A 13,385-nucleotide genomic window follows, 5' to 3' on the forward strand; every position below is an offset into this window, starting at 1 on the left:
CGGGGGCTACTCCTCATTGCGGTGCACAGACTTCTCATTGCGGTGGCTTCTCTTGTTGCAGAGCACGAGCTTTAGGCATGCGGGCTTCAGTAGTTGCAGCATACAGGCTTAGTAGTTGCGGCACATGGGCTTAGTTGCTCCGCCACATGTGGGATCTTCCTGGACCAGGGATCGAACCCGTGTCCCCTGCATTGGCAGGCGGATTCTTAACTACTGTGCCACCAGGGAAGTCCCTCTTTCGGTTATATTACACAAAAAACTATTTGGATAATTACCATCATTAAAAATTTGCCTCATAATTGAGATAATGTTAAACAAAAGCTTTAAAATTTTAGGTTAAAGGTTAAGCTGCTAAAACAAATGTGCCAAATAATATCGTGACTTAAAATTTTTAAAATGCATTTCTTGTCAGATGATGAGGTTCAGTTTGGCATGACCCAGATTAAATCTTACTGTACCTTCATCCCCTAGTTCCTTGTTTTCATCTGCATCATTGAAGCTGAGGCAAAGGCATATGTGTCCCAACTCTCGGGATGGTGGAGAGGATGTAGAGGATCAGACATGCTGTGTTTTAAACCCATAACCAGAAATGTCATAAATGACCTTCCTGTACATCCTATTTGGTGATCAGCTTCTAGGAAGGCTGGAAAATGTAGTGTAGCTGGATGGATTTTGATGGGCAATTAGGAGTTTTTTTTTTTTTTTTTTTTTAACCACAAATACTTTTCATTCCATAGGCAAATACCAGATTTTATATATAAATAATTGTAACTTGTTAATGTTATAATTGACATTTTATTTGATAATAAAAAATTTTTCAGGGAGGTAAATAATAGCTGAAAATAAAGTCTCATAGGTGGTGTGCTGGAGGTAGAGAAGGAAAACATCTTCAGTGATGTTTTCCTCAGCATATAGAATGCTAATTGTATTAGGCAGTGGGCTCAGAAAGATGAATGGTTCCTGCCCTCAAGTTCTTAGTTTGCCTGGTGAGAAAAACACAAAAGCAACTGTGTGTAATATAACAATAACATTTTTAGCACAGAGGAAAAAGGGACCAGTCTGGCTCCAGTAGCTGAGAGAAGCCTTTGGCGTGGAAGTGATGCATTAATTGAGTCATGAAAGAAAGATAGAAATATGTGCCCCATACACAGGTGGCCTCCCTATAGGTGTCCCTGGTCTGCAGCAGATTTATCCAAGAGCTGGACCTGACATAGTTAATGATGAAGGTGTGCACTGTGAAGACAAAAAATGGTTGTCTTTGCTGGCCTAAATTAGGCCCACAAGATGAATTAAATGGGAAACCAAATAGAAAGATTGTTGAAGAATAAAGGAAGGAGACAGACAGTTACTAAAGTCAAGAAGGGGCAGAGGAGAAAAAGAAAAAAATATGTTCCTACGGGTGGAAGTGCAAGGAATTGGTAACAATTACTCGTTTTCTGTTGACAAGCACCTGTACCTGTTGTATAGTCACCAACTTTAGGACAGCTGGGTACATCATCACCTTTCAGTTTCTGACCTTTAGTAATAAATGTATGAAACTATGAAATTATTTGACCTGACATAATTTTCATAGCAAGCAGAGGATAAAGTAATTAACATAAATAGAAGACACTGATTGTCTTAGAGATGCAAATAAAGATATGAGGATAGAATCATATTTCAAGTATATGAAGTGAAATATTTTCATATAAGACTTTTCAAAATCAATAAATATCTACACATGGGAAGTGATGCTGTTAACATTATTAATTCATTTGACAGTTTTATGCTAATATTTTTGCCATTTGTACTAGTTAAATAAGTTAGTAAATCAATGCATATTGCATTCGGCAGAATTATTGTGAAGATTGGAGCTCTTGGGGAAATTGGTTGTTCATTTTCTCATACTGTACTTGATTTAAGATCATTTTGTTTCTGTTATAAAGCTGAATTATGTTAGCGTTATCATATATAGTTTTTATGGGAAGTTTGATCTATTTATGGATATTTATGATATATTCTTGGCATGTGTGATGATCTATGTTGCTTTGTTTATTAGTTACTAGGGTATGCATTATATTTGTGAATTTTTCATTTTTTAAAGATATGTGTGCCTCCTTTTGATCTTAATGCTGTTGAGAACAGACCCAGCTATTGCAATGATCTCATGTCCTTGTACCACTTCTGGGATATTTAGCAACTTCTCAATATAAATTGAGCCAGTTATATATGTTGATTGACTTTTAGGATGTGTTGACCAACAAAACCATTAAAGGTTAACAGGAACACAGGCAAATTCTGGGAAGTGTGGTTGGTGTACCCAGACTAGTTGTGCTGTTTTATGTACTGTTTGTAAAAATTCTGGGGGTGTTTGTTCAATTAAAGTTTTGATTAAATAATCAGTGCAGAATTGTTCTAAATGATTCAAGGTTCCTGTTGACATCTCTTGCTTCTTTTATATTTGTCTTTCTTTATGAGAAGAAAAATCAAAGAAACCATTTTCCCCCTCTCAAAATTGAGACATACAAACAGTTCATAAAGAAAAAACATTCTTACATACTTTTTGTATTGACTTAATTATTTTTAATGTGCAATTAAAGCTAGGTTTTAATATCCTTTATTTATAGCTCAATACATATATAAAGCCATGTCTGATTTATAAGCAGGATAAAAACAAATGTACAAAGTCAGTCAATCTCAAATTGACAATATTAATTTCATATAGTGAATGATATTGAGCTAGAATGGAATGACTGATTGCAAGGTGCTTATGGTTTGAGTGCTGTGGCCCTGGGTCCTTTGAGTTTGGCAACACATTCCCTATGATGCCTTAATTCTCTTGTCACATAGTAGTACTTGAACTTTCACAAAGCCTTTTATTATACAATTTTATTATAAAAAATCGTGATATCATTTGGCTTTTAATAAATATACATGAGATTATAAAAAACAAATACAAATAAATACAGTGAAATTGCATGAGTGCTCATATAATCCAGAATATGCTTTGCCTTATTTTTAAAAATTGTCATCAAAAGTAAAACACAAAATTAAAAAATTCTCATAGAAGACTCATGGACAACTGTGAAAATATCTCCACAGAGAATATCTCCCAGGTTGAGAAACACAACATTAAACAATTTATTAGACCAAGAGAAAGGAATCTGGTTTTAATTCACTTACTGCTACTTAAAAAGGTATTCTCCATTAGCCTTTTAATGTGGTGTTTATAGCAGCCACACTGTAACTGTTTTAAAATATTAACTTTGTTTTACATTTTGCATGCTTATTACTATATATACAAATACGTAGAGCAATAATTATTATCATGGCTTTTATGTTCATTGAAGAATATAGCCATATCTAGATGACTTACGTAAATTTGTATTGAATTGAATGTTCTTTATTAATAAAACACAGTAGATTCTGTACCTTTTTAAACATAAATTTGGAAAAATGTATATTTTAACCACACTTTGTTAGATTTTTTTAGAATGTCTATGTAAAGATCTGTGAGTGTAAAATTGTGAAAAATGACTTCTCTAGTAGTTGAAATTTGTTTCATTTCAGTCCAGGTGGGTTATATTTTTAAAAATGTAATAAAACTTGCTTCAGGACTTGGAATATTTTCTTTAGAAATGCTCTAGGAAACATACAGAAAGTAATCAACTTTGACTTCAGCTATGCTTTAAAAATTCATTTGAGAACTCTTTAATTGGAATTTGTATGATATTTCTCCATATATCTCTGAATGGTACTTTTCTGAGTGGTGCTTGGGTTCCAATGTAGCTACCAAACTGCTTAACACATAATATAGCTGAAATACAGTGCATTAGCAGTGACAAATAATAAAGTCAATATTCTTGCAATATTCATAATTCAAGGGATTAAGGGAGGGAAATAAAATGAATACAAATGAAAAATTATTGGAAATATTGGTGCTAGAGAAAAGCAGGTTCAATTAGAGGAAAGTGTAGAGATAGATAGAGACCAGTGAGTTAGTTTTGAGAGGGCTTTCTGAGCATTTTAAAGAGCTACAGAGGTTGATGTAGTAAATGGAGGGATCTGTGAGAAGGAGATTTACCTGAGATGGGATAAGCTGAGGGATGGGGTGAACAGTGGAGGGAAAGGGGGACGTCGTAGATGTCCCAAGGACAAAAGGAGGACTTTGCAAGGATCAGCTGGAAACAGATGCAGGAGGCAACCCTAGAGTTTGGCTTTTTTGGTGGATGGAAGGTGGGGAAAGGGTCAAGATCATATGTAAATTGGGTCTTATAATTTTCAGAGCGTCTGTTTTAAACCTCTGGTATACAATGCAGCAAAACCACATTTTCAGACAGTCTGCATTTTTAGACACAATATCATTTGAATATCGTAGTTTTAAATGGTTCTGACTGTGTGTAGTCACTACCTAAGTTCTTCTGTTTCTATCTCTCAGCTATCCTGGTTAGCTTCTTTAACAACACAGCTCTCTTGCTAATATGCTCACCTGTCTTACCTGTTGTTGTTCTACCTCACCTCTGTGGTGGAACTCCAGACCTGGATCAACCCAATTCTTTATTTTAAAAAATTTGTTTTTATTTTGCCTACTGTGTTTCCTTTTTTTTTTAAACATCTTTATTGGAGTATAATTGCTTTAAATTGTTGTGTTAGTTGCTGCTGTATAACAAAGTCAATCAGCTATACATATACATATGTCCCCATATCCCCTCCCTCTTGCATCTCCCTCCCACCCTCCCTACCCCACCCCTCTAGGTGGACACAAAGCACCGAGCTGATCTCCCTGTGCTATGCGGCTGCTTCCCACTAGCTATCTAGTTTACATTTTGGATCAACCCAGTCCTTTGTTATCTTCATTCCTGTCTCTTAATATGTTGAATCCTGTTGGAGGAAAATTAACTCACTAAAAATAAGGGTTTACTACAAATTCATGGTCCCTGGTATCCACTGGGGCTTCAGTGCTGTATTTTTTTCTCCTTTAGCATTCCCTTAATAAGTTTTGTCTTCTGCCCTCCAAAGGCCATTTTAAACTTTTGACCTTCCCATCTCCATGCCTCAAGCTTAACAGGGAACATTGATTCAAACCCAGGAACCAACTTTGTGAACAACATCACTTTCCAACCAGTTGCTAAAACCAAAAATCTGGGCCCATTTCTTCCCTTCCTCCCATTATTCCCTGCATCCATCAATCATCAGTCCCTGTACAGTCTACATGAAGTATTTCTCAAATCGTATTATTTATGTTTATCCCCAGTGTCACAACCCTAGATCTTGCAATAATCATTGCATTGCAAGAATAAGGAAAATGCCTACTTCTACAGAGGATTTAACACTTTTGAATTATTACACATTGAACTTAGGATAAATCTAAACTTAACAGAGCTTAACAAGGCTCTAAAAGATACAGTATGCGACACTATACCTTTCCAGGCCATCGCACAACCTTTTCACCCTGAATTCTTGCTCTATCCATTCTGAACTGCCTTTACTTTCTCAGGCAAATTCCTGATCCAAATAGCAAATTCCATGAGGATTAGGAACTTTGGCAGAAACTATCAAGTGAGTAAAATCAGGAGGAAGTCATTATTACTCGACCATTAACGCCTAGAATGGAAAGATGTTAAAATGGGAAAAAGTGGAGGCAATAATTAATTATTTCTTTTCTATATAATTCCTTTCCTTTTTATTACACATTCTGTAGTCATGTCATGAATAAATGGTGGGCATCAATTACATTTTCTGTTCTTTTAGACCTTGGACTTCTCCTTGATGTAAGATTATTTTCTCTGTCAACAATGGCCTGAATGTTACATAGAGGTACTATTTTAAAATGAACAAAGTGTCCTTTATAAGATGTGATAAATTTTGATGATGTACTTGTAAATCACAACATATGAATATTAAAGAAACGGAAGAACATATTCCTTATCAAGTCTATGAGCACATATGCATAGAGAAATGTAGCATTGAACTAATTTTCTGTGAAATATAGTCTGAAATCACATTAGTCTTGAAAGCTCACAGATTATTGAAATTGTGGTTAATTTGAGCCTGAACTAAATGGATTAAATAATCCTCCAGTTCATTCTGCTTGCAAATGTACAGTGTTAAGATGATGAAATATTGATTGAAACCCACTTGTGAAGAAAATGGGAATGAGAAAAATGATTATTCTGTGTAATGATATTTATTCCTTCATTTGGAGAAAATTATTTGAAAGGAAATGTGTTAGTAAATGTTTTCTAGCTCACTGTCAGATAACTGTTTTGAAAATTAGATACTACTTTATACTTTTTTTAAATAGAATTCTGTTTTAAAATATGAAACATATTCTGTTTTAGATAGTAATAATACATTTTACTCTTGAATATAAATGGTATACTTTTATCTTTTGAGGAAAGATTTCTCTTCTTTTAATAACATCACATCACCTCCACTTTCCTGCTATTGAAAGGAATATCTCACAATTGAATGGACTTAATACAGCATCATATTTAAATGAGAATTCTCTCAATTTCATCTCCAATAAATAGTCACTGTCTTAAAAAGTTACATTTCTGGAAGCTTCTTATGTTCGATGAAAATATTTTGCATTCCTGAAAGATTTCCTTTCAAAAAGATGGTTTTAGTATTATTTCAGATCTTAAGCAGTTTTAGTATAACTGATTCTTTTCACAGGTATTTATTTACCTGGATGCATGGCTGCTGCATGGCCAAAAGAAGAAACAATTCATTAGAGATAAAGTTTTACCTTTTCGGTGGCTCTCTCTGTGTGTACAAGAAAAACCAAAAACGTGTGTATGATGTCTGTGTATGTACAAAATGTGTGATTAACTTATATGTTTAAAAGTAAAATGCAGGTATTTTAGGTGATTATCTCTTTCTGTGGGCAATTCTATATATTCTGAAGAACAGGTCATTCATCCCCAATTTTAGTAAACTGTTTCCTCAGATATTATAATTGATTTTTAAAGTAGTTACATTTTCTGATATTGATTCGACCAGGGTTTGCAGAGTAATATCATCGCCACTGAAAAGCATGCTTTCTCTTGTCTTCTCTTCCATGTAATTTTCTTTGACATGGCCCTGAGGTTGCCTCTGATTGTTGTTTTTACTGTGATTTGGACACCAACGCTGTCTTTGTCATACAAACCTGATTTTCTTTAGATGGACACACTGGCAGTTTGTGAAGCAAGTGCTAATTTATTCTATAGAACATAGTCTTTGATCAGTTTTGACTAATGTTTATTTTTGTGTCATGGACTTTTGGTCATGAAATTCTACTAAGTCGCAGACCGCTTTTTTTCCAATATGGTTTATTACAGGATATTGAATATAGTTCCCTGTGCTATACGATAGGACCTTGTTGTTTAAACATCCTATATATAATAGTTTGTATCTGCTAGTCCCAAACTCCCCATCCATCCCTCCCCCGCCTCCCCCCATGGTCTGTTTTCTTTGTCTGTGAGTCTGTTTCCGTTTCATAGATAGGTTCATTTATGTCATATTGTAGATTCCACATATAAGTGACATCATATGGTATTTGTCTTTCTTCACAGACTGCTTTGGAATGAAGATTTTCCAGAATGAGTACATAAAAATTTTACTGAAGTTTTTTTCATTATTTATGCTTACATGTTTTTATTTTACCATTCTAAAATTTAAAGTTTTTATTTGCATCTAAACCAAATATATGTGTGTTATATATAAACCAAATATATGTGTATACCATTTTATATTACATAAATATTTGTTGCATTTTCTTATTTTATCATTACTATTTATGTATGATATTTTTTCCTGGACTGTGAATTTCTTTGCCTTAAGGAACATATCTTCCTCATTTTTGCACCTGCCGACTTGACCTCAGTATAGGACACATAGCAGATACTATATAACTTGAATCAATGGCAGGATACTTAGATATTAAAATAACTTTAAATTAGTACCAAAATAATAATTAGTTCATGTAATAAATAACTAGTGGGAAAAAGCAAACACTGTTGTTCTAAATGAATATGTATATATACATTTGTTTCATTTCTTCAGGCTTCGTCCCCAGCTCAGTTATCCTCATGTTAGAGGAGTATCATGGCCTGACCATGATTGTATGGGTTATGTATTGCGCTTGATGTCAGAAAGAAAACCAATTTTAGTGATTTGTGCCTGTGTAAGACTATTAAATAGTTGATAAATTAAAATAGTTCTAAGAAGGTGCAAAGATTAATATGGATTGGGTGAGTGGCACATGATTTAATTTTTTCTTCAGTTGAAAAACTGTAGGTTATATGAAATACATGTTAAAATTTTTTCCTTTTGGATAATAACAAAAATTATAAATCTACACTCAGACACCTATGGTAGAATAAGAATATAACGTTGAATAAAAATAATATCTACCGTTTGATAATTTTCCATCAAAAAGCCAATGAAAACAAGGTGAACCCTGAAATAACAATAATCAGATTGTCCTTTGTGTTGGTTTCATAGAACTTTATTTGAGTGATTATGAACTCTTAGGTGACTGAGATTTCTAGATATTTCCTCTAATTGCTCGCTGTTGCTTACACTTATCTTCAAAATGATTACTTTTGCATCTGAGTAAGACTATTAAGTATTCTGTTCTGGGGTTTCCAAATTAACCAACGTGAGGTATAATATATTTTTTTAATAAATTTATTAATTTTTATTTTTGGCTGCATTGGGTCTTTGTTGCTGCATGCGGGCTTTCTCTAGTTGCGGCGAGCAGGGGCTACTCTTTGTTGTGGTGTGTGGGCTTCTCATTGCAGTGGCTTCTATTGTTGCGGAGCACAGGGTCTAGGCGCACGGGCTTCAGTAGTTGTGGCATGTGGGCTCAGTAGTTGTGGCTCGTGGGCTCTAGAGCGCAATCTCAGTAGTTGTGGTGCACAGGCTTAGTTGCTCCGCGGCATGTGGGATCTTCCCGGACCAGGGCTTGAACCCATGTCCCTGCATTGGCAGGCGGATTTTTAACCTCTGCACCACCAGGGAAGTCCCAACACTAGATATAATATTAATGAGGAATATTTTTTAATGAAACATTCTCAAATATTTTCACATTAAATCAATCCCATCTTTTGCTATGAGCTAAAATTTCATTTTTCATTTGCTTATTTGTTAGAAGTCTTACCTGAAACATATTTACCCATTCATTTTCATATTTATAAAAATAAATATATATATTTTAAAATTTAGAAGTAACAATGGAAAATTTTACTGGAGTGACATTTAGCACCAGAAACTACTAAAAAAGGTATTTTCCTCTATTGCTCATATAAAACTTTTGTCTTCAGAGCAACTTTGGTGTGGTTAGTATCGTATCTAAACATTGAGGAGTAGCTCCAAGAAGGGAGGTTAGCAAGGCCAAATGGGCACCATCTATTGGTGATATAGACACAGTACAGCTTAATTTGACTGAAGATTGTCTTCAAGGCAGTGGTTAACAGCTCAGATGCCTGCAGGAACCAGGCAGATAATATAAGTGGGAGACATGGATGAGAGAAAAATCAATTATCTGTATATATCACATCTCTGTGGTTATGGAACTATGGTGTAAGCACATGACAAAATAAACAGGATGTAGAAGAATATATTTTAAACCCAGAAGGAAAGAAAAATGCAAGCTCTGTTATAAATAGCCCTAGGGAATAGCAACTTCACGGCAAACCCAGCAGCTGATCATGGGGATCAGTTGATTGTTGTCATTCAAGAACACAGACCCACTGTGGCTAGACCTTCCAGTTTTTCAAGAGAACCTGGAAATCTGAATTTGCATATGAAACCTTCTAAGTTTAATATGTTGGCTCATTTCTTTTTCTTTTAGGTGTGACATGACCCCACCTTAAATACATCTTGGGGCTACATTTAGCCATTGTGAGATCCTTCTTTTAAAGAAAGTCTTGAATTTATTGATTTCATTTCTTTCAGAGGACAGAAACATTTTGGACATCTTCCAGCAACGTTGTGAAGTAAGACAGGATTATAAAGTTACTGAATCATTGCTAGATTGGGTTTTGGTTGAAAATTCTTTTTATTCAGCACTATTTAAGATGCCAAGGCTATAGCTGTAAATAGGACAAACTCTTCTCGTTGGTCTCTCCCAGTGCTGTACCTTAAACAGGACACCCAGTAATGCGATCCCAGAGCATGGCCACTTTCTGCAGGGTTTACACTGAGATATTTGGATATGACGTTCAGTGTTTGTCTTGGTTCTTGAGCTCCATATAATAGAATTTAAGTTCACGATTGATATTACTTTGATTTATCTTTCTTGTAACTTTCTACTGGGCAACTTGGGGCTCTTCAAAAGTTGCACTAAATTAGAGTTTGCAATATAGGGCAGGATAAAACACTGAGAGAGTTGTTTGTTACTGTCTGTCTTTCCCCAGAGCCCTTAACCTTGACCACATCTTTCCCCATCTGCACAGAGGAAGGGAATAGAGAGAAAAAGGAAGAATGATCAGGATTCAGAATCCTTTGAACTTGTTCAAAAAGTAGGAGAGGCAGAGTGAAAGGAAAGGAACCTCAAATAGCAGTGTGGCCTAATTCCTTCTCTCAGGCCTCCTCTGTTTACTAGCTTGAACAGTCACATTCAAAGCCAAGCCATAGTCCTCCCATTTGCCCGGTGGATCCCTACTGACCCTTTAGCTCTCTGACCTGATCTATGACCACTTTCTCACTTGCTCTTTCTGTTTCAGCTCGCCTGGTCTCCTCTACGTTCCTCAGTCACATCACCTATGATCCCCCTTACGTCACTGTACTGGTGCCCTTTCTGCCTGAAATAGTATGCTCACAGATATCCACTTAGTCTCAACCTCTTATGTGTCATTGCTAAAATGTCACTTTCTTAGGTCTGTCTTTTTTTGGGGGGGGGCTGTGCTGCGGCATGCGGGATCTTAGTTCCCCAACCAGGGATTGAATCCATGCCCCCTGCAGTGGACGTCATTGTGGAGTCTTAACCACTGGACCACCAGGGAATCCCTTTTGGGACTATTCTGATCGTCCCATTGAGAATTACATCCCCTGCACTCCCAATCCCCTCTATTTTGCTCTATTCCCCCATCAAATAGCACTCAATACCTTTTAACATAATACATAATTATTACATTTATTGCATATCCTCTGCTAAAACATAAGTACTCTGATAGAGATCTTTGTCTTGTTTGTTTACTGATGTATCGGAACACAGGGTGTGTGATGTATAGGAACTCAATATATATTTTTTAAATAAAAGAATGTTGAACTTCTTAGATCCTCACTTAGATCTGGCATACTTCCTACAGCTACTTGTAATTGCCCATGAAAAGGTTTCTTGCAACAAAGGCTTTTGATCTTAACTGTTTCCTTCAACAGTTAACCCAACATATAACTAAATTTGTAATTATTTTATTTTTCTGCTCACTTGACAGATTCTCCCTTTAGCATAAAAGCTCCACAGGGACAAGTCTTTGTCTTTGTTTTTCAGTGTTGTGTTCCCAACCCTAAACACAATGTCTGGCGCATGATAGTTTCTTAGTAAAAATGTTGTTGAATGAGTAATTAAGCAAATTTAAGCCATGAAATTCTTATGGGGTAATAATAGTAAGTTGGTTTGTAGTCAGTTATTATAATCCAGATGTCTGTTATTATTGTCACCATCTAAACTCTTACCACCATCATCAAATATGTATTTCTCAGACTTCTATAATCCACTACAGGCGGGGGGCTGGGGGGTGCAGTGATCATCTTCTTGCATTACTGTCGTAACTGAGAAGTTCAGTGAATTACCACAGAGAACACGTTGCTGATCTGATGATGTTGTTATAGGTCTCTAAGCTGGCTGGTGTTTTGGTCAAGCATGATGTCAAGAAGGGTGACACCGTGGTTATCTACATGCCCATGATCCCCCAGGCGATATACACCATGCTGGCGTGTGCTAGGATAGGAGCCATCCATAGTCTCATATTTGGGGGATTTGCATCCAGAGAACTCAGCAGTCGCATTGATCATGCAAAGGTAAGTGCTTTATTTGGAGGAATCAAGTTGTAGCTGCATATAGTACAGCTGTATTTATCTGTGGAGGAACCATCGAAGAGTGATCTGTACTTATCAGATCCTCCTATCAACTGCGGTAAAGTTTACTTTTTATTTGGCATACGCTATTAACCAAAATTTTATTTTCGAGTCAGTCCTATGTGGTAGACATCCTTCTAGATACTGTGAAGAATATAACATATAAGGTGCAAGCCTTTCAAGTTAACTTGTCATATATTTGTGTAAGACATTTAAGAAAAACAATAACTAATTTACTCATTCCACATGTATTTATTAAGCTTCCACGCTATGCCTGGTACTGTCCTTGGGACTGGTTAAGAAATGATACTTATCAAATGGATGGGACACATGACTAGTTTTATAATCTATATATTTCCAGGAATGGTGGTATAGCACAGTGGTTAAGAGGGTGTGTTAGGGACAGGTGAAGTAACACGTTTAGGTGGGGTACTAAGATCACAAACTTGAAAGGCTGTTGTGAAATATCGTTGAGATACTGAGTTTAAAGCACTAACACAGTGCCCGGCATATAATACTCATTTATAAAAAACAGGTTAGCTGTTATGATTCTATGAATTTAGAGCAGGAATCAGCAAACTTTTTTCTGTAAGTTACCAGATAGTAAATATTTTAGGCATTTCGGGTTACATGGTTTCTGTTGCAACTACTCAGCTGTGCTGTTGTAGCACAAAAACAGCCTTAGACACTGCAGGAACTAAGGGCAAAGCAGTGTTCCAACAACACTTTACAGAATGTAATTTGGGCAGAGTTTGGCTCTGAATCATAGTTTGCAGATCCCTGATTTAGAGGCAGGAATGATATCTTTTAGTTGGGGTGGCTGAAGGCAGCTTCCTGAAGGAGGTGAGATTTGAGTTACATCTTGGCTAAGATTCAGCTAGTTGAAGAGAATGACAGTGGGATCCAAAAGGCTAGAAAAAGAATGAAAGTCTAGCATGGGAGGCAGGGAAGGGTAAAAATTCATTTAAAGGACAGCAAATAGACCAATGTGATTGGAGAGGGAGAGAAGGTGAGCTTGAAAAGGCAGTTATTGTCTGAATTGCATCCTGTAGACGCTGACCGGTCAAATTTTTGAGCAGGTGACTGTCATGTTTTAAGCAATGTTAAGAGGAGGTAAGTCTTGCAATATGATGTGAGTGGGAGAGAGGATAGAACGAGAACCTTTGGTAGGTGGTCTCTTTGTGAATCAGTGGCTAGTGGGCAATGTGCAGGAGAAGAACAGCAGTGGGAAGATTAAAGAAGGAAGGTCATTATGGGAGTAGGAGATGACTGACCTTTATAGAGTTTTATAAGGCCAGGATGAGAAACATTCTTAACAAAAAAAGGGGAACTAATAT

General features: G+C 36.1%; 1 protein-coding gene across 7 annotated transcripts in view; it reads left to right on the forward strand.

Moving 5' to 3' along the window:
• Nucleotides 1-13,385, forward strand: part of ACSS3 (acyl-CoA synthetase short chain family member 3) — a 151,095-nt gene that overhangs the window by 38,458 nt on the left and 99,252 nt on the right. For 6 of the 7 annotated variants that reach the window (XR_009521233.1, XM_060025308.1, XM_060025309.1 and 3 more), the window contains one exon: nucleotides 11,803-11,991. Coding sequence is in view for 6 of the 7 variants with exons in the window: in XM_060025308.1 (XP_059881291.1) it covers nucleotides 11,803-11,991 (189 nt within the window). In the remaining variant the exon portion in view is untranslated. Of the gene's footprint in view, nucleotides 1-9,927; nucleotides 9,966-11,802; nucleotides 11,992-13,385 lie in introns of those variants that run through there. The other variant, XM_060025313.1, reaches the window with a different exon arrangement.

Source organism: Delphinus delphis, chromosome 11 (genome assembly GCF_949987515.2).
Source record: "Delphinus delphis chromosome 11, mDelDel1.2, whole genome shotgun sequence".
NCBI lineage: Eukaryota > Metazoa > Chordata > Mammalia > Artiodactyla > Delphinidae > Delphinus > Delphinus delphis.